Source organism: Phascolarctos cinereus, unplaced genomic scaffold (assembly GCF_003287225.1).
Source record: "Phascolarctos cinereus isolate Bilbo 61053 unplaced genomic scaffold, phaCin_HiC Scaffold_2;HRSCAF=192, whole genome shotgun sequence".
Classification (NCBI taxonomy): Eukaryota; Metazoa; Chordata; class Mammalia; order Diprotodontia; family Phascolarctidae; genus Phascolarctos; species Phascolarctos cinereus.
This window is the reverse complement of record NW_027555625.1, coordinates 318,489,299-318,507,990: the sequence shown is the minus strand read 5'-3', so window position 1 is coordinate 318,507,990 and position 18,692 is coordinate 318,489,299. Positions and strand designations below refer to the sequence as shown.

Here is an 18,692-nt window from a genome sequence, read left to right as displayed (position 1 = left end):
ATTCCCTGTGAGCTCAAAGAAAAAGGGCTTCTACACACTCAAATGCCAGCAAACAGTACAAAGCCCAGTGTGACTGGTAATTCTCCTATGTGGGCAGAGACTGCCCCACAGTGCCAACAGCCTCCCTGCCTGGGTATCAGACCTTTCAAAGTACTTTCATTTCAATTATCTTACCTGACCTTCACACTTTCCCTGTGAAGGAAAGGAAGATAATAACAGGATTTATAACTGGAAGAGAATCCAACCCTCTCATCTTACAGATGAGGAGACTGATGCACAAAGAGAGGGCATGACCTTACCAAGGCTCATCCCCATATTGAGATTCTCATTCAGACCCATAAGGAAACTGAAGCATAGTTCAGTGAGAAGCAGGATGCTATTGTGGAATGAAAACCATTGCAGGAGTCAGAAAGCCTTGGGTCTAGATGCAGCTTTGCCACTAATTAATTAGCTGTGTGACTTCAGTTATGTTATATCCCCTCTCTGGGCCCCAGCTTCCCTTATCTATAACATGAGGAAACTGGACTAGAAGAACTCAGAAATCTCTTCCAGATGCAATATTCCATGAATCCATAATTTAACCCAAAGTCACACAACCTCAGATTGTTTTTGGCCTCCCTGCTGATGGCAGGGCTTGTAAAATGCTTTGTATCTGTGTAGGGTTCATCTCACGTTACAAAATGCTCCTGTTATGCATGGCCCTAGCACCAGCCATCAGGACTGGCATGGGTGTGGTTTTCAGCATCCTGATGGCCCTATGCCAGGACTGCCACTAGAAGAGACAGATGGGGCTCCAGCTTGGGCTGAGACAAATCTGCTCACCAGAGTGGCTCCTTGAGCATCAGTCCAGTCCAGGTCCTGACCTGCTGCAATCATACAGTGGATGTCGGTGATCATCTGTTGTTCAGGAGCCGCCCGCATCTCATTGATTTTCTCTTGGGTAATGCCTGAGAGAGCAAATCAACAACACATATTAAAAAATGTTCCCAGATTCTACCTCATACCCATCAGATTAGTAAAAAAAAAAAAAGACAAAAAAGGAAAATGACAATTGTTGGAGGGGCTAGAGGGGCACAGGTACACTAATTCAATGTTGGTGGAGCTATGAATTGGTCCTGCTATTCTGGAAAGCAATTTAGAACTATGCCCCAAAAGTCACTAAGCTGTCTCTACCTTTTAACTCAATGATACCACTACTAGGTCGACAGAGGGAGAGAGAGAGAGAGAGAGAGAAAGAGAGAGAGAGAGAGAGAGAGAGAGAGAGAGAGAGAGAGAGAGAGAGAGAGAGAGAGAGAGAGAGAGAAGATCCATATATATAAATATTTGTAGCAGATCTTTTTGTGGTGGCAAAGAACCAGAAACTAATGGGTGCACATCTAGTGGGGAATGACTGAACAAACTATGGCATATGAATGTAATAGACTATTATTGCACTGTAAAAATAATGAAAAGGACAATTTCAGAGATCTTGGAAAAAACTTGTATGAAATTTTGCAGAATGAAGTGACTAGAAATAAAAGAACAATTTATACAATCACAACATTACAAAAATGAACAATTCTGAAATTATTAAGAACTTTGATTCAATGACCAACCGTGATGCCAGAGGATCAGTAATGAAGAATTCTGCCCATCTCCTGTCAGAGGGGTGATGAACTCAGATTGCAGAATGAGACATACATTTTTGGATATGACCAATATGAGGACCTATTTTGCTTCTTCACCCATATTTGACACAAGGGTTTTTTTTTCTTTCTTTCAGTTGGGCATGGGACTTTAGAGGGGAACAAGGGGCTAACAATAGGGTTACCAAAATGAAAAGAAAGAAGAAAATAAGAAAAGATCATTTAAGCATTTAAAATGCATAGAAGAGAACACAAGGATGGTCAGTAGGAAACACAGACAATCAGGTTAGCTTTGAAAAGAACATGTTGGAACTAACAATATATACAAAAAGAAAAGCAACTTATGCGTAATATAGATTTGCAATCTTATGCATAATTCTCTTGTGCTGTTTTATTTTTCTAAGTGGCCAAGCTTATCATATTTGGGGTTGGTTAAAAATTTTTTAAAGAGCAAATCAGGTATATCCTGGCTATGTCATTTGATTCCTAAACCAAATCAACCTAGTAGGAGAACAAATAAGAAACCCCAACAGCCTAGATTCTTATCTTGTCATGGGTATTATGAACACTGATTTGTGAATATCTAAGCTAACAATGCCTTGAGCTCACTTTTCATAGTATTTTCATACCTTTTATCAGTCTCCTAGACTGACAACAGCCCTGAGAAGTAGACAGCACAGAGATTATTATCCTCACTTTACATATGAGAAAATAGAGGCTTAGAAAACTTAGGTTGTTTGTTCAGAGTCCTATAGTGTCATTGAAAGAGCCAAGTGGGATTAGAATCCAAGTTTCCTAGTTCTATGATCTTCATCAATTTGGTTTATAATTCTTGGCATATAAACACTATTTTTCACCTTAAGGAATCTCCCTCCCCATGTGCATATGTGTGTGTGTGTGTATGTATGTGTGTATATATGCATATGTGTGTGTGTGTGGATACACACACACACACACAGATATGGACACAAATATAGTCACATTTGAGATCAGAAGTAGACTGGTGCTTCCTTCAGGCCTTGAGATCAATGCATTCTAGTCTTAACTACTATTTTACACACATTTCTCTCCACCCTGTACCCCCTGCCCCAATTAACACAAGGGAGCTGAGAAAAAGTTCAGCATCTCCCTATTCCTCACCCTGATATGCCATGCAAGTCTCAATCACATCGAGGGTCGGTTCATCTTCACAGAGGTCATAGGGCATATTTCCATCTGAATTGACTGCAAGCAAATCTGCCCCACTGTAAAAAAGAAAGTTTTATATGAGGACCGCATGTTGGGAACTATGGAGGAAAGGCTCAGTCTTCCCTTTAAGTATGCCTCTGCTTCATTTTCCCCCACCCCACTTCAGATTCAAGGAAGCAGATTCTACAAGAGTGGGTCATTTAAAAGCTGTCAGAAGGCTGTCCAGGAACTGTCTATGGTAGACAGCTTTCTCCCCTCTAGCCTTTCTTCTCCCCTGGGAAATGGCTATGGCTGATTGAGGGTCTCACCATAGCCAAGATGAAGCTAAGGCATCCTCTTTAAAGGTTATCATTATTCTTAGATCTTTATATGTCTCTGAGATGATTTTTACAGTGCTTGACTGGGCCTAGTGACTCTAATATCTCATAGATTTGGTTACTAGCACCAAATATAGAAATGGGTAGAGATCAAGCTCTCCACTAGATTCTTCCTTTATTCCATTAAGTGCATGCAGACCAATAGTTTAATTGTCTCCAACACCTCCCCTGGGCAGGCAACCCTCCAGCCTACCACTCCTCAGTGAAACATCTATGTACTCACGATTATAAGTAACTAAGAACTTTTATGTTTGAGTTCAAGGTTAGGGGTGCAGAAGGGTTGGCTGGGGGTGCAACAGTTCATAGGGGATGTGATTACATGGGCTGTGAAGGAAGCACTTTTTTGGAGCATCATCAGATTTCCATCTTGCTCAGGAAAAGTGGGAAGTGGCTTGGGTTCCAGAGGTACAGCCACCAGGGGGAGGAAATATACTCAGGGATGGTACAATTGGTGTCCTCTAAGTTTTAGGGCTCTGAGACAAATCCTTGCTCTCTATGTCCTAGTTATGGCACTAATGTACAACTAGGCTATGGAAGAAATAGGTTGCCTGATTGCAATGGTGGGGAACAGTAGGAGATAAGGTTGAAGATGTGTGATGGTGTCAAGTTGGAAGAGCTAAAGAATTTGGACCAAAATGTGGTACGGCAGAATAAACATTAGATGTGGAGTCAGAAGACCTCAAGTCAAATCCCAGCTCTTCTGCTTGGCTCCTTGTGTGACATTAAGCAAAGTATCTCCTTTCTCTGGGCCTCAGTTACCTCATCTAAAAATGAGAGGTTCACATTAGATAATATCTAAGGCCACTCCCAACTCTAAATTTTGTGTGCATGAGATGACCACCAAAGAACCTGGGTCAAAGGATAGCTGACAAAATATGCAAGGACTGCTACAACGTAAATGACAAGATCACCCAAAGAAAGCTGAATACTGAGTAATTAAAAAATCAATAATGGCTTTGGAGAAGAGACAAGGAAACATGCCTCCCTCCCCTGGGCAGAGCAGAACATGGCACCCATTGTTAGATACAGTCACTGCTCTTGCTTAATTGTTTTTCTTTGTTACAAAGGAGTGGAAAGGGGACAGGATCTATACAGAAAATGATAGCATTGAAAAACAAAAGGCATCAATAAAGATTACTCTGAAAAAGTGATGTTTGAGAAAGGTTAATCTGACAGCACAGATGACACAACTTGAATGGATGGATCAGGTTCAACAGCTGATTTGCAGGTAGCCATAGCTCCTGTACACAGATGTGTGCACATGCACACGCACACACACATGCACACACACACACACACACACACACACACACATCCAGGTCCATTCAGGCCTTATGACAGGTGCATGTGAGAATAGATCCACCCTGCTCAAGTGTATGCTGGAACCATTCATCATCCTCTTGTCTATGTGACATCTGCCCCATTTTTTGCTCATCCTGCTGTTAAGTGCCTGCAGCAACTCAAAGGTTATGCTTCTCTGGGCTGACAGGTCCTTCTGGCACTGGGATTCTGCATGCTGGCCAAGCTGAAGTGTAGAGTTGCAGCTCCAAAGGACATGAGGTCAAGTTCTGGCTGTTTCTCCACATCCCTCATGAAAGCTTTGGATTCTAGATTCTACTTCTCAATTGACTGTGAGCACCTTCTCAGGTTAGTACTTCCAAACATCTTCTGGTTAAAAAGCAGCATGGAGTTCACACCATGTGCCCATCTTGGACACTATTTTTTTCAGCCCTGACAGACTGTGTCATTTTTCAATCTGTAACAGGAAGATCCTCCACTATACCCATTCTCCTTTGATGCCTCATTTTGACATGAAGGGGATTAGGGTTCTTAAAGACCCTACCATTACAGTCCAAGTTCTGGAAGGGCCTATGGAGCTGGACAAGTTTTAAGTATGAGTCTGGTAGTGGGTCACACACCAACCATCAGAAAAAAAATGTAGTCAGTTTCATAGAACATCACCAAAAGGTTAGCTACCAAGAGATTAATTTTTTCAACTATAGCAATTCACGAAGAATATCAAGGTATGCAGAAAAGTTGCATCCTCCATCATAACATAAGCTCCTTGAAAATAGGATTGTTTCTCTTTTTTTATTTGCATCACCAGTGCCTATCATAGTATCTGGTATGTAGTATGCACTTAATTAAGGCTTGTTGATTGATTGAATAGAGAAATCATTCACATAAAAGAAATCATGAATCCTTTAAGTAACATGAGCATAAAAATCTACCAACCAATAAGAATTTTTATTTTATTTACTATGTGATAGATAACTCTGCTAAACCCTGGGAATAAGAAAATAAGCAAAAATAGGCCCTGACCTCAAAGAGCATATACTCCAGTGGAGGACACAACTTGTAAATAATTGAGCACATATAAGACACATCACCACCTCCACCATAATCTCTTGCATTTGTGTACATTTTTGAAAATTAATTCTTGTGGAGCTTTGGAGAAGTGTTCAGAAGGTGTTATTCTAACTGCATCCTAAGGAATCCAAGGCATTAGCAAGAGGAAAGAAAACAGTCTACCATGGACAGTTCCTGGGCAGTTTCTGGACATCCTGGGGTAGTTTAAATAACACTTTGCTCACAAAATCTGCACACTTGAATCTAAAAATATCATCCTTCCCAGCAGGGTCTAAAAGCATCTGAAGATACTTAGGAGAAAGTATTTCCTTGCTTCTTCTGATACTGCTAGCAAGATTATGTGTCATGGACTGTATTTATATTGTATCCTTTGACCTATAGTGACAAGACTTGAGTGACCTCGACTTCGACAATTATAAATGTCAAATATGGGTTAGCCAAGAGGCACTGACTTCCACAAACAAGGTACAGTGTCATTATCTAAGATAACTCACATTTCCATAAGTGCTTTAAAATTTACAAAGCACTTTTACTGCCAAGCCCTGTGAGATAGACAGTACAAGTACTGTATTATTATGTCTATTTTACAAATGAAAAACCCGAATCATGGAGAATGAAGGGACTTGATCATGGCTGTGGAACTAGTAAGCTACAGATTAGGGATGAAAATCAGGTCTCCTTACTCCAAGTCCAAACCACTCCCCCTACTTTTTTTTTTCTGTTACACCATACTGTATGAGATAAACATATGAGTACCAAGATGTAATAGTGCAGTTCTGTAATACTAGTAGCAATACTTTTCACCAAGCTGCTGATTGTGGTTATGAAACTTAAATCTCTGCATAATGACTACAAAACTTCTCTGGGATAACCACTCTAAATCACTCCAGTGCTGGTGGAACATCCATCCACTTCCAATGATTCCACAAGTTTGTCTTAGGAAAAATAACAGGGGGTGAGGAGGATGAGTCACGAATGTTGGGACACACAAGCTGCAGAAGCTCAGTATTCTGCTGCTTAGAGTTTCATAGGAAAATAAGATTTTAGATCTGAAAAGGACCTTGGAAGTCATCAAATCCAACCCCCTCATTAGATACAATTTGTATTAGTCCATTTTATTTTGATACATTGGTCAATCAGTATATTAAGTCAATCAGTGTATTAAGCGGCTACTATGTGCCAGGCACTGTGTTAAGTGCTAGAGATGCTAAAAGAAGTAAAAGACAATCCCTGCCCTCAAGGAGCTTATAGTCACTTCCCAATTTAAAAAAATATCCTGTCCCATAGCATCTTCCTATAAAAAGCTAAACAAAACTGCCTAATAAAGTAATTTTGACTGACCATATCACTCATTTCTGCAATTTACTATTTGGTAACAGAAAGGAAGGGCATGTTTTAACTTCAGTAATTTGTTATCAACACTGGACTTCATATTCAACCTAAATTTTGTTGCTTCTTGGTGCCATCTCCATTTCTATGATTTCAGTCATTGTGTATATTATTCTTCTGGTCGGTCCTGTTTACTTCATTCTACATCAGTCCATACATGTTTCTCCATATTTCTTTGAATTCTTCATCATTATTTTTCCTTATGGTGCAGTAATACTCAATTGCATTTATCTACCACAGTTTGGTCAGCTCCAATAGCTGAGCACATAGGTTGTTTGCAGCTTTTTCTTATTGCAATCACTATTGCTGTGAACATTTTTACACATGAGACCTTTCTGTCATGATGTCCTTGAAGCATAAATCCAACACTGGGATTGCTGGATCATAGGGTATGAATGGCTTAGCAAGTTTTCTTGCTTAAGTCCAAATTGTTTCCCAGAACAGCTGAACTAATTCACAGCTTCAGCAGCAAGGACTTATTAGTTCTTTCATTTAACAATTAAGGAAACTGAAGGCCAAGAGAGGGAAGTGACTTGCTCAAGGTCACACAGATGGCAGCTGGAACTCAAAAACAGGGCTCCAAATCTGGGGCTCTTTCTTTTTTGTCTGTTTCAGAACATAATACAAGCCTTTCAATGGATGAAACTCCAAAAGGGATGACACCAAACCCTTCAGAAGAGGCCCCAAAACAATAATTGCACATACAAGGTCTGCCTGGCTCACAGGTGAAGTTCATATTCATTAGCTTATGCATAGTATACTGGGGTGCCTGCTGCTGTCCAGTTTAAAAAAAAAAATCTCACTGTCAATGTTGCTGCTAGGGGTATTATACTGGGCATCACTAAAAATGGGCAAGGAATGATCAATGCCTTCAACAAGACAGTCTGTTGTTGCTATAAAAACACTCTACCCTAAATCTCTGGAGTCTGCAAACTACAAGACCAAAAACAGAAACACTAAACCACACCCCCAGGCACACATAACACCTTTCTTCTGAGACTCAACATTACTTTACAACCACTAAACTTGATTATCTCAGGTGAGAAGGTAAAAAATGGCTCAAAGCCTGCTTTCTTATTGTATCATTCCATCAGAATCACAGAATGTTCGAGCTGGACAGGACCTCAAATGTCATTTAGTCATGGAGTTAGAAGATCACAGATCTATATTTAGAGCTGACCTAAGAGGTTAACAAGCTCAACCTCGTCACTTTATGAAGGCAGAAAACTGAGGTCCAGAGAGCCCCAGACCTGGCCAAGTTCATACAATAAGCAAGTAACAGAGCTACAGTTCAAACCTATGTCTTCTAAATCTTCATAAAAAGCAAGCTTTCTCTCCAGGGTGCTAATTATTCTTTCTCTTGATCTCCCAGTTACCATGAGCTTGAGCTACTAGAGTGCCAGCACTGTCCTGGCCAGGGCTTCCTGCAGGAAGAATGTAGGTCAGCTCCCAGTCAAAACACACAACAGCATCCGCCTGGCAGTGATACAATCCAGCTTCCTCCCATTCCCAGAAAACGGGAGCAGTGGAGCTGCCAATCCCTTTGCCCCCTCCACTCCAACCCTCCTACCCATTCATAGCCCAAGAGGTCATTGTCACATGCCTCTGGAGGAAAGAAAACACCCAAAAGGCATCAGACAGAGAGAAAGGAGCCACCTACTATTGAATGAGGATTTTCACCAGGTTGATGTGGCCACAGGTGGCAGCAGCATGCAGGGGTGTCCACAGCTCATTGTCCTTGGCATTGACATTGGCCCCGTGGCTCAGCAGAAGCTTGACTATCTCTTCAAAGTTGTCTATGCAGCACTTTAGGGAAGGAGGGTGAAAGACACAGAAGCACAAGGAGAGAGAGAGTCAGGCTGAGGGGAGACCAAGGCAGAAACCACAGGGTCCCAGAAATCACCAAATTACAACTTAGAGGTTTTAGAGCTAGAAGAAACCTTAGACATGAGATTCTGCAATGCCCCCTCCCATCCCCCTTCCCCCAACTCTGCAGGGGAAGAAAATGAGCTCCAGGAAGTTAAGTTCAAATGAGAGACAATATAAAGCAGTTTGAAGGCTTTATAGCATAATAGAGATATCTGCTATTATTACCAGAGTGACTTCCTCACGGCTTTACTGGTACTGAGTAGCAGAACCAGGATTTGAACCCAGGCCCACTGGTTCCAGATCTGATATTCCTACTATGACATCCCAGCTGCCCCTCACTTTTGTTCTCCATTGCATCCAGCATTTGCCTGGATCAGACCAAGGGCAGCACAGCAGCAAGAATATGCGGTTTGATGTCAGAGGACCTAGATTCTTATTCTGGCTTGGCCATTTGCAACCTATGCAACCTTAGGCAAGTCCTTCCTCCACCTCAGTTTCTCCATTTGTAAAATGAGGGGTCTAGAAGAGATGTCTATCATCCCTGCCAGCTCTAAATATTATTCTGTCCAAAGGGTCACTACTGCTCAACAGAGTCCCAGGGCCAAGGCAAGAATGAGAAGCTTGTTAGGAAGGCCTCCCTGATCCTTCATCCCCCTGTCCTTAAGATCTGGAAACTAACCATTACAGTCTCATTCCTCTGAGTCTAGGAAGTTTTTAAAAAAGTCTTTCAGAGTCAATTATCAAATTCAATTCAATGAAACAAACATTTTGTTGTTGTTCATTTCAGTCATGTCTAACTCTTCAAGACCCCATTTGGGGTTTTATTGGCAAAGATACTGGAGTTGTTAGCCACTTCTTTCTTCAGCTCACTTTACAGATGAGGAAACTGAGGCTTAAGGTTAAAACAGGGTTAAATGACTTGCACAGGGTCACAGAGCTAGTAAACATCTGGGGCCAGATTTGAATTCAGGAAGAGGAGTCTTCTTGACACCAGACCCATCGCTTTATCCACTGTGCCACCAAGTTGCCCCAAAACAAACATTTATTAAGCACAAGCCATGTGTAAACTTTGGCATTTGGGGGATATAAAGATGGAAATGGTATAGTCATTCACCCTCAAAAACCTTACAATCCAATCAGGGGAACAGGACATTAACATAGCTAAGTATAACGAAGGTAGAGTGTGGTGGGTACAAAAGAGGCGTCTAGAGGGAGAAGTCACTGCAATTGGGGGGAGCAGTTAGAGATGGCTCCTGGAGGGAAGGAAAGAAACAAGGATTTATTAAGAACCTACTATGTGCCAGTCACCATGCTAAGCTTTTTACAAAGATTGCCTCATTTGATCCACTGCAACCCTGGGAAGGAGGTGCTATGATTATCCCTATTTTACAGTGGAAGAAACCAAGGCAGACAAAGTTGAAGTGACTCGTCCAGGATCGCACAGCTATTAAGAATCTGAGGCCTTCTGGATTTGAACTCAGGTCTTCCTGATTTCAGGCCCAGTGCTCTTTCCACTGAGCTGGGCCTTGAAGAGAAGAATTTAAGATTGAGAACAAGGTTCATGACCTAGAGCTGGAAAGGACCATTGTCCCCCCCTCGTGCTGAATAGTATCCCCAGGGCTGTGGGTCGGCATTGGGTTAGGGTTCCTGGGAGGCAATGGGGGAAGGAGGAACGAGGCATCTCTTAGATTCTCCCGGCTGCTAGTGGCTTCTCTTCAGCTTTCCTTGGTTGTAGTTATCTGCACACAGATTACCAGAGCAAACTAGGAAGGCCACTAATAATTTACATTCTTATAGCATTTTACAGGTTACAAAGATCTTTCTTCCAAAATAAACAAACAAAAAGTCTGTGGGGCAAATAATATACATATTACTGAGCCCATTTTACAGATGAGGAAACTGAGGTACAAAGTGATAAAGTGATTTGCTCACTGTCGTACAAAGCAAATATCTGAGCTGAGCCTCAGACTCGTCTCCTAATCCCAATCTGGCTCTTTCACTGCAATAAAAATTAGGCAGGTTCCATCTTCCTTCCTCGACTTTCCCCTTGGTTACCCCCAGGCCCTAATGGCTGAGTAACTAATACAGGATCCACACATCTCCCCCCACTTTAGCTTGCTAGGTATCTCATGTCTTCAAGCAGGTCACTGACTACTCACATCCTCCCAGCAGTGACCCCACACCTCCATCCCCACCCTGGAGCCTGCCCTCCGTAGGCAGCAATGTGTTCTGCCCTTTACAGAGCTAACATGCCTCACAAAGACTATATCCCCAGAACCTAGCACAGTGCCTGTACATAGGAATTTAATAATAAGTTTTTGTTGAATTGAATCATTATCAAATCATTATGAGAATTATTAATAGGAACAACCTCTAAGAAGCAGTGTATAGTAGGGGATAGAGAGACTTCTTTGGAATCAGGACAACCTGGGTTCAAGTCTGGCCTCTGACACAGCACAGTCACTTAACCTAACAGTAGCCCAGACAACTCTCTAGGACTAAGAGATGTTATAAGTTGTGGATCTATTGTTAGTTTGTATAGTAGGATGGTGTTTCTTCACCAGGGAGGTCCCCACATGGATGACTCACAAATTGGTCCCATTCCCACCTCCAGTAAACATTCACACTCCCCTGGCATGACAGCCAGCAAGATTGTCAGGCCAAGGAATAATCATCACGGGTCTACATCTTTGCCCTTCCCATGAACTCCTGATGAGACAGAAGAGAGAAGCAGTCACAGTAACGGCCAATCCCAGGGCAGGAATTAGGTCTGGACCCTCAGATCTTCCGCATGCCTTCATTAGGGGACAGACCCTGGGCCAGCACATCCATAAGTTTAGGCCAGTGACCCCAGAGCAGCAGTCTCTTTTCTGGCTGGGCGCCATGGAAGTGACCACTGCAACCCAAGCTTAAATTGTGGCTCCCTTTGCTGGGAAAGTGCATCCTAATAAACAAAAAGCCCTTCTTAACACCCGAGGCACTTATTTCTGTGTACATGTGACACCACAACAGGCAGCACCAGGCAGGGGTGAGGGTGGCTGAGAGAAGAACCTCATCTAGGGAGAGAAGGGTAGTCAATGAGCGCATTTACCATTGTTGGAAAAGAAGTCAGAAAGATGAGCTGTGTTCAGATGGAGCTTAACAACCCAGCTCCTGTTCCCCACCCCCACCTGCTGCAGGCCCTGCCCGTCCTCTTAGCAAGTTATCTAACAAGTTAAGGAGAATCACTGAAGGGCCCTAGGCCTAGAGGCGCGGGGGGGGGGGGGGGGGGGTGCGGGCAGGGAACAGTTACTTCTGATACAATCTCATCTGTAAAATGAAGGGGTTGGCAGGAGAACAATTAGTACAATAATAGTAGACAGAACAATAGACAGAGATCTGGGTCTGGAGTCAGGAAGACTCATCTTTGTGAGTTCAAATTTGGCCTCAGATACTTCCTAGCTGGGTGACACTACTGAAAAACAACTTAACAACAAAAAATTTTGAAGGAGTTAAGGATCTGACCAAGGCAATGCCCAACCATAATTCCAGAAGACTAGTGATGAAGGATACTTTCCCCCTCCTGCCAAAGAGGTGATGAATTCAGGTTAAGATGGAGACGTTTATTTTTTGGACATGGCCAACGTGGGAATTTGTTTTGCTTGACTATGCAAATTTTTTATAAGAGTTTTGCTTTTTTTTTTTTTCAATCAGAGGTGAGGGTGGGAGGGAGAAAAAATGCATTTTAATTATTAAAAAAAAACAGATTTTTTAAAAATGAGGGTCTTGGACCAGATGACCTCTGAAATTCCTTCCAGTTCCAATTCTATACTACTATCACAATGTGTCTGTCCTGGGAAATAATGATTGCTGGAGGTCACAGTGAAAGGAGCTACTGGGAATGGGCAGCTTGATCAGCTACAGTGATCCTGGCCAGGAGCCTTGGCCTGGCCAATATTACCACACAGGAAGAGAGGGATTGATAGAGATTAGAGGCACCAAACCTCAGAACTGGGTCAAGGCCACACCCAGGATTTATCCTGTAACATAGTCCCATGTGCACACATGTGCATACATGCATATGCACATATGTGCACACATGCCACCCCAGTTGCCTTTGTTTAGAGCCATTTTTTTTTACAGGTATTTGGAGGGCTTTGGGTGAGAGCTCAAGCAAGTGACTGTTTTCACTCCACCATCTTGGCTCCTGCCACCTCAGTTTCCTTACAGGCCATATAACTTCCACCCTGTCCTGCTGGCTCTTCACTCAAATATAGACCTTGGTACAGAACATGCTGCTCCATGAAGATATGGCTGTAGTTTTCCAAAGCTGTTTTGTGAACTTTGCATGAGCCAGTGCCTTGGATGCAAATGAAAGCTCTTGGACACTAAGTTTTAAAGCTGCCCATCACAGCATAAGGAAATGATGCAACAGGAGACATGTACAGTCCTTCCCATTCTTGGAGAGCTGAACACAGGGCCTCTTTGAAGTATCCTTAGCTTGAGTCAAAGGACATGGGTTAGAATTCAAGCTCTGCTCTTTGCTTCCACCTCATCTGTAAAGTGGGGGGGGGGGATTGGACTAGAGGGCCTTTCTAAAGTCTTTTCCATCTAAAATTTTCTATCCTATGATGCTGCCACTGGGCAAAATAAGAAAAAGGTACAAAGTTCCAAGGTGGCTGAAACATTGAGTATCTGAAAGAAAGTAGCATGAGATAAGGCTACAAAGAAGGGTGGAACAAGATTAAGAGGGCCTTGGATGCCAGGATAAGTTTATGCATTCTTCGATAGGCAATAAGGAGATATAATTCTGTCACCTGAGGTCCATCACCACCCCACAAAGGGAGATGATATCAGAGCCTTGGAGCCCACCTGGGCCATTAGACTGTTGCCCCAGCTATTCATCAGCTGGCAACGAATAAACCCATTTAAAGGCAAAAACTCCAAGACCACTGTCTCAACATGGCTGATGTTTTTGGCATTGCCTTAAAATGGGAAACTCATCAATCTCTAATCACTGTAACAAACTAGTATAAATGTTTTAGTCCTAAATATGGCCCTGGAATGTGGAATAGAAAGGAGATACAGGATTATCCAATAGACTAGGGATGGAAAGGAGAAGGGACACCTTCACTTCCTCCCTCCCACTCTTTGACTCTAGGGCAGGGGCAAGCCTAGGTTCTCACCTGATGCAGTGCAGTGAGTCCATCTTCATTGCATAGGTCAGGGCTTATCTTGCTCTTCAGAAAGTAGCGTACTGGAAAGGGAAAGGATGGTGAGAGATGAGCATCTCATGCCAAAGGAAAGCTGTGCCACTCTCCCACTCCCCAATTCTCCCCCAGCCTATCCTTTCTTCATGTTTTGGAAAAGTGGCAGCTTCTTTTTTTTTCTCTAAGCATAAAACAGAACATTAATTTCCAGTTACATATCCAATATAGTCAAGTTTACCTGGTTTTTATAAGTTTATTTTTAAAGGTTAAAATTCTGAACTTAGTAACCATTAACAAAATAAGCACTCATGTAAATTAATCGAATAATTAATTATCATACATAAAACTACAAATTCCAAACTACCTATGTTTTGTTTTTCAAAATAGATATATTGAGGGGTAGCTAGGTGGTACAGTGGTTAGAGTACCGGCCCTGGAGTCAGGAGGACCTGAGTTCAAATCCAACCTCAGGCGCATAACACTCACTAGCTGTGTGACTCTGGGCAAGTCACTTAACCCCAATTGCCTCACCAAAAAAAAAATACATATTATATATATACATATATGTGTATATATATACACATATATGTATATATATATATATATATATATATATATATACACATACACATACATACACACACACACACACACACACACAAGCTTTAACAAAAATAACAAAAATGTCCTGTTTGCTTTCACGTTCCTATCTGATCTTTTTCTTTGGAGCATTTTTTTTCCTTCAGATTTTGTTGATTTTCTTTTTAGTATTACTACACTGTGACTTTCTGCCACATACGTTCTTCACAAACTTATAAGCCAAGCTCTTAAGGTTCCTCTCCAGAGGATAGAGTCAACTTGGAGGTAATTAACTGTGAAAATCTAAGCAAGAGATTTCACCTTTCTAAGTTTCAATTTCCTCCTATGTAAAATGGGGATGATAACATTTGCGTATTGCACAGGATTATTGTAAGAACACTTGGTAAAGCACTATTATTACTCACTTTTGTATCTCTTTCAACAAACACTTGTTAAGGGACCTACCGTGTGCAAAGTCCTATGCTAGGTGCTATAGAAGGTACAAAGCTTTGATAATGCATAGCCTCTGCCCTCATAGAGCTCACATTTTACTATAAGGATAGGATACAAATGAAGGTAACTCTACATAACATTTTTGTTGTTGTTAGAGAGGTCTAAAGATGAAGATCATTACTGATGTGGGAGGGATTAAACAAGATACTGCACTGGAAACTTGGCAGAAAGGAGTGTCCCTTGACTTATCTTCCTGACCCACAGACTAAGTTATTTAACCTCTTTGTGCCTCAGTTTCCTTCTCTGTCAGGTGAGGGGATTGCACTAGATCAGGAATTCTTAACCTGGGGTCCAAGAATTTTTAAAAATATTTTGATAACTATATTTCAATATAACTGGTTTTCTTTATCCCATGTATTTTGTTTTATGCACTTGAAAACATTATTCTGCAAAGAGGTCCAAGCCAAAAAGGTTAAGAACTCCTGGATTAGATAGATCATATAAGGTCCCTTGCAGCTCTGAAACTGTATCTTCTGTTTTGAAGTCTCTTCCATCTCAGACATTCTGTGACTTCAAGGATTGGTGATTTTTCCTGGAGTCTTCTCCCTCCAGTGATTCAGATCACAGCCCCTCAACACTGGATTCCAATGTCTAGTGGAAACATGCTTTGGTCTCTTGCTGGAGGAGTCCCCACCCCCAGCATGCCTATGCCTGCGAGTCTTGTGTCTGAATGGAGATTCAGGTACCTGGGAGCTGCATCAGGCTGGACAGAAGTAGAGACACCAGTCTCTAAGGTCAAATACTGAACTCAAGGTTTGGGAACACAGTGAAAAGCTTTCTCACACTCCAGTGTGTTCTTGCACTGATCCTCCTTTATGGAAGAATCTCCAAATAAAGGGACACAAACTAGAACTCCTCTTGGATAGGAGGGTATAGGCAATGATGCACTGCTCAAAGGCAGAAGGAGCTAGCATTTAATCCTCTTTTGAGCACCAAAGCCCTGGGAGGAAGTAATCCAATCTTCCTAAACTACCTTTAGGTACCAGCCAAGGTCTCCAAATGATTTGGAGCTCTTCTTCTCAAGTGTCCCTAGAGCTTACAAATCACTTTCCATGCAACAACTCTGCAAGGGTGTTAGTACAAGTATTATAATCCCCATTTTACTGAGGGGAGAACTGAGGGAGAAGTGTAAAGTGACATATCCAATGTAACAAGGGTAGTCATTGTTGAAGCAGGGATTCCAATCCAGTTCTCTCTTGAATCGAAGTAGGTGGTATAAGTATCTTTATTTCCAATATACTTCTGTAAAATGAGCTGGAGAAAGAAATGGCAAACCGCTTCAGTATCTTTGCGAGGAAAACCCCAAATGGAGTCATGAAGAGCAGAACATGACTGAAACGACTGACCAAACAAAAAGGTGAGTAAACTGAGGTAATAACTTCGTATGGTCGCTACAGCTAATAGTTGTTGGGTCCAGGCCTTTGGGAGCCTTTACTGTAGGCTGATGAAGTATATCATACTCTGGAGTGAATTCAATTTAATTCAACCCTATAAGCATTGTTTAAGCAGACACCATGGTCAAAGCACTGTGCTAGGTATATAGGCAAAAACCCACTTAGATCCTTGTCCTCAAGGAACTTACATCTTATTGGGGTTGGGAGCAGAGATAAAACATGTACACAACCAAGTAAAATCAAATTGAAAGGATGAAGGAGGGTAAACACATCGTGTTTAAACCTACCACACTAGATAACATAGAAAGGAACTAAAACAAAGAAGCTGGTAGACGAGACACTCAGATATTCACAGGTGGGAAAATTCAAGTAAAAAGCCAGTATTTTTTTTAAAAAAAAACATCCCAAATATATTCCACTCAAAGTTAATAAGCAAGAGGACCTAAGTGTCCTAACATTAGGAAGCAACCATGACCTTACAGTTATACATGAGACAGTTGGAACCCATGCCTTGAAAAGGCATGTTTTATTCAAACAAAGGAAGAGAACAGGTGAAAGGGGTTTATTAAAAAAAATAGTTATGGGAAGAAAACTAGGAACTACAGTATTTAGGTAACAAAAAATGGAGGGAGATAATCTTATTGGAGTATGTTACAAGACCACTGGGGATAGAAAAAGGAAAAAAAAGGAGAGTTTGGGGAAATGATCAGAAGCATAGAAGCAGGCCTTATTAGTGATAAGGAGCTTCAATTATCCAGATATATTCTGAATCTGTTTCTCTTCTCAGTCTCTCTGTCTCCTTCTTTCTCCCCTCATGTTCTCTCTTATCTCGTCTGTCTCTCTCTTTTTGTTTATCTCTTTTCTTCTTCTTCTTCTTCTTCTTCTTCTTTTCTTCTTCTTCTTCTTCTTCTTCTTCTTCTTCTTCTTCTTCTTCTTCTTCTCTCTCTCTCTCTCTCTCTCTCTCTCTCTCTCTCTCTCTCTCTCTCTCTCCCCCCCCATATTAGAGCAGCTAATAACTTCTTGACTTGCTTTAATAATTATATCATCCTTCCAAATGTGGAAGTGGAAGAGCCAACAAGGGAAATTCAATTTTTAATCTGATTCTTACTAATAGAAAGGAACTGGTTGCTGGGGTGGAAGTAATGAGAATCTTGGTGGAAGAGGGAGCAAGTAGAATTCATGACTGAGGAGCAAAACCAGGGATAGTATGGAATGCACCCTAGATTTAAAAAAAAAAACCAGATGTCAGTAAGTTCAGAGGAATGATAGGTAGGATCCCATGAACTAAAATTCTATGTGATACGTTGGCTCAGGAAAGGTGAGAAGCCTTCAAGGATGAAATTTGGAAGACAGAAAGGGAAACAGTTCTGATGCAGAAAAGTAGAAGTTATCTGGAAAGAAGGGTACATACACGCACACACACATTTCTTCAAATCCTGGAAAGATTCTGTAACAGATTATTAAAGAGGTGGTTAGTGAACCTTTAGAAAAGGAAGTGATAAATATAAAGAAACAGCATGGTTTTAATAACAGGTCACCTCAGGCTAACTTTTTAATCTTTTCATTTTTTTTTAAAGTAACATTACTGAATTGGTAGATAAGAAGAATGGCATCTAGATTACCTAGATTTTGGTAAAGCAGTTGACAAAATACTTCATGGCATTCTTGTGTTAAATATGGAGAGACGTGGACCACATACTAATATAATTAGATGGCTTCATAACTGGTTGAACAGTCATGCTTAAAAAGTATTCCTTAATGATTCAACATCAACTTGGCAAGAGTTGTAGGGTAGCATGATCCAGGAATCTGTGCTTAGCCCAATGATTTGGATAAAGGCAAAGAAGGCATGCCTCTCAAGTTTGTAGACATAAGTCTTGGAGGAACAAGAAACACACTGGATAAGAGAGTCAGGACCCAAAAGATTTTGACAAACTAGAGTATTAAGCAAAATCTAGTAAGATGAAATTTAACAAAGTTAATAAATAAAACTTAATAAATAAATTTAATAGAGGTAAATCTAAAATCTTACACTGGGATCAAAAAATCAATTTCACAACTACAAGATAGGAGGCAGGGTGTTTGAAAAACATCTAGGGGTTTGAGTGGATTGCAAGCTCAATGCTCAAAGCAGTGTGATACAGCAGATTTTAAAAAAAGCTAATATAATTACAGGCTGCATTAAGAGAAACATAACTT

At 41.3% G+C, this 18,692-nt stretch overlaps 1 protein-coding gene across 1 annotated transcript in view; it reads right to left on the bottom strand.

The window, feature by feature from the left end:
- PPP1R16B (protein phosphatase 1 regulatory subunit 16B) overlaps positions 1-18,692 on the bottom strand; it is a 151,965-nt gene that overhangs the window by 22,431 nt on the left and 110,842 nt on the right. The window contains exons 3-6 of the mRNA XM_020990809.2: positions 13,984-14,054; positions 8,610-8,755; positions 2,766-2,869; positions 823-947 (exon numbers count right to left, since the gene is read on the bottom strand). Coding sequence (XP_020846468.1) covers positions 823-947; positions 2,766-2,869; positions 8,610-8,755; positions 13,984-14,054 — 446 coding nt within the window. The remainder of the gene's footprint in view (positions 1-822; positions 948-2,765; positions 2,870-8,609; positions 8,756-13,983; positions 14,055-18,692) is intronic.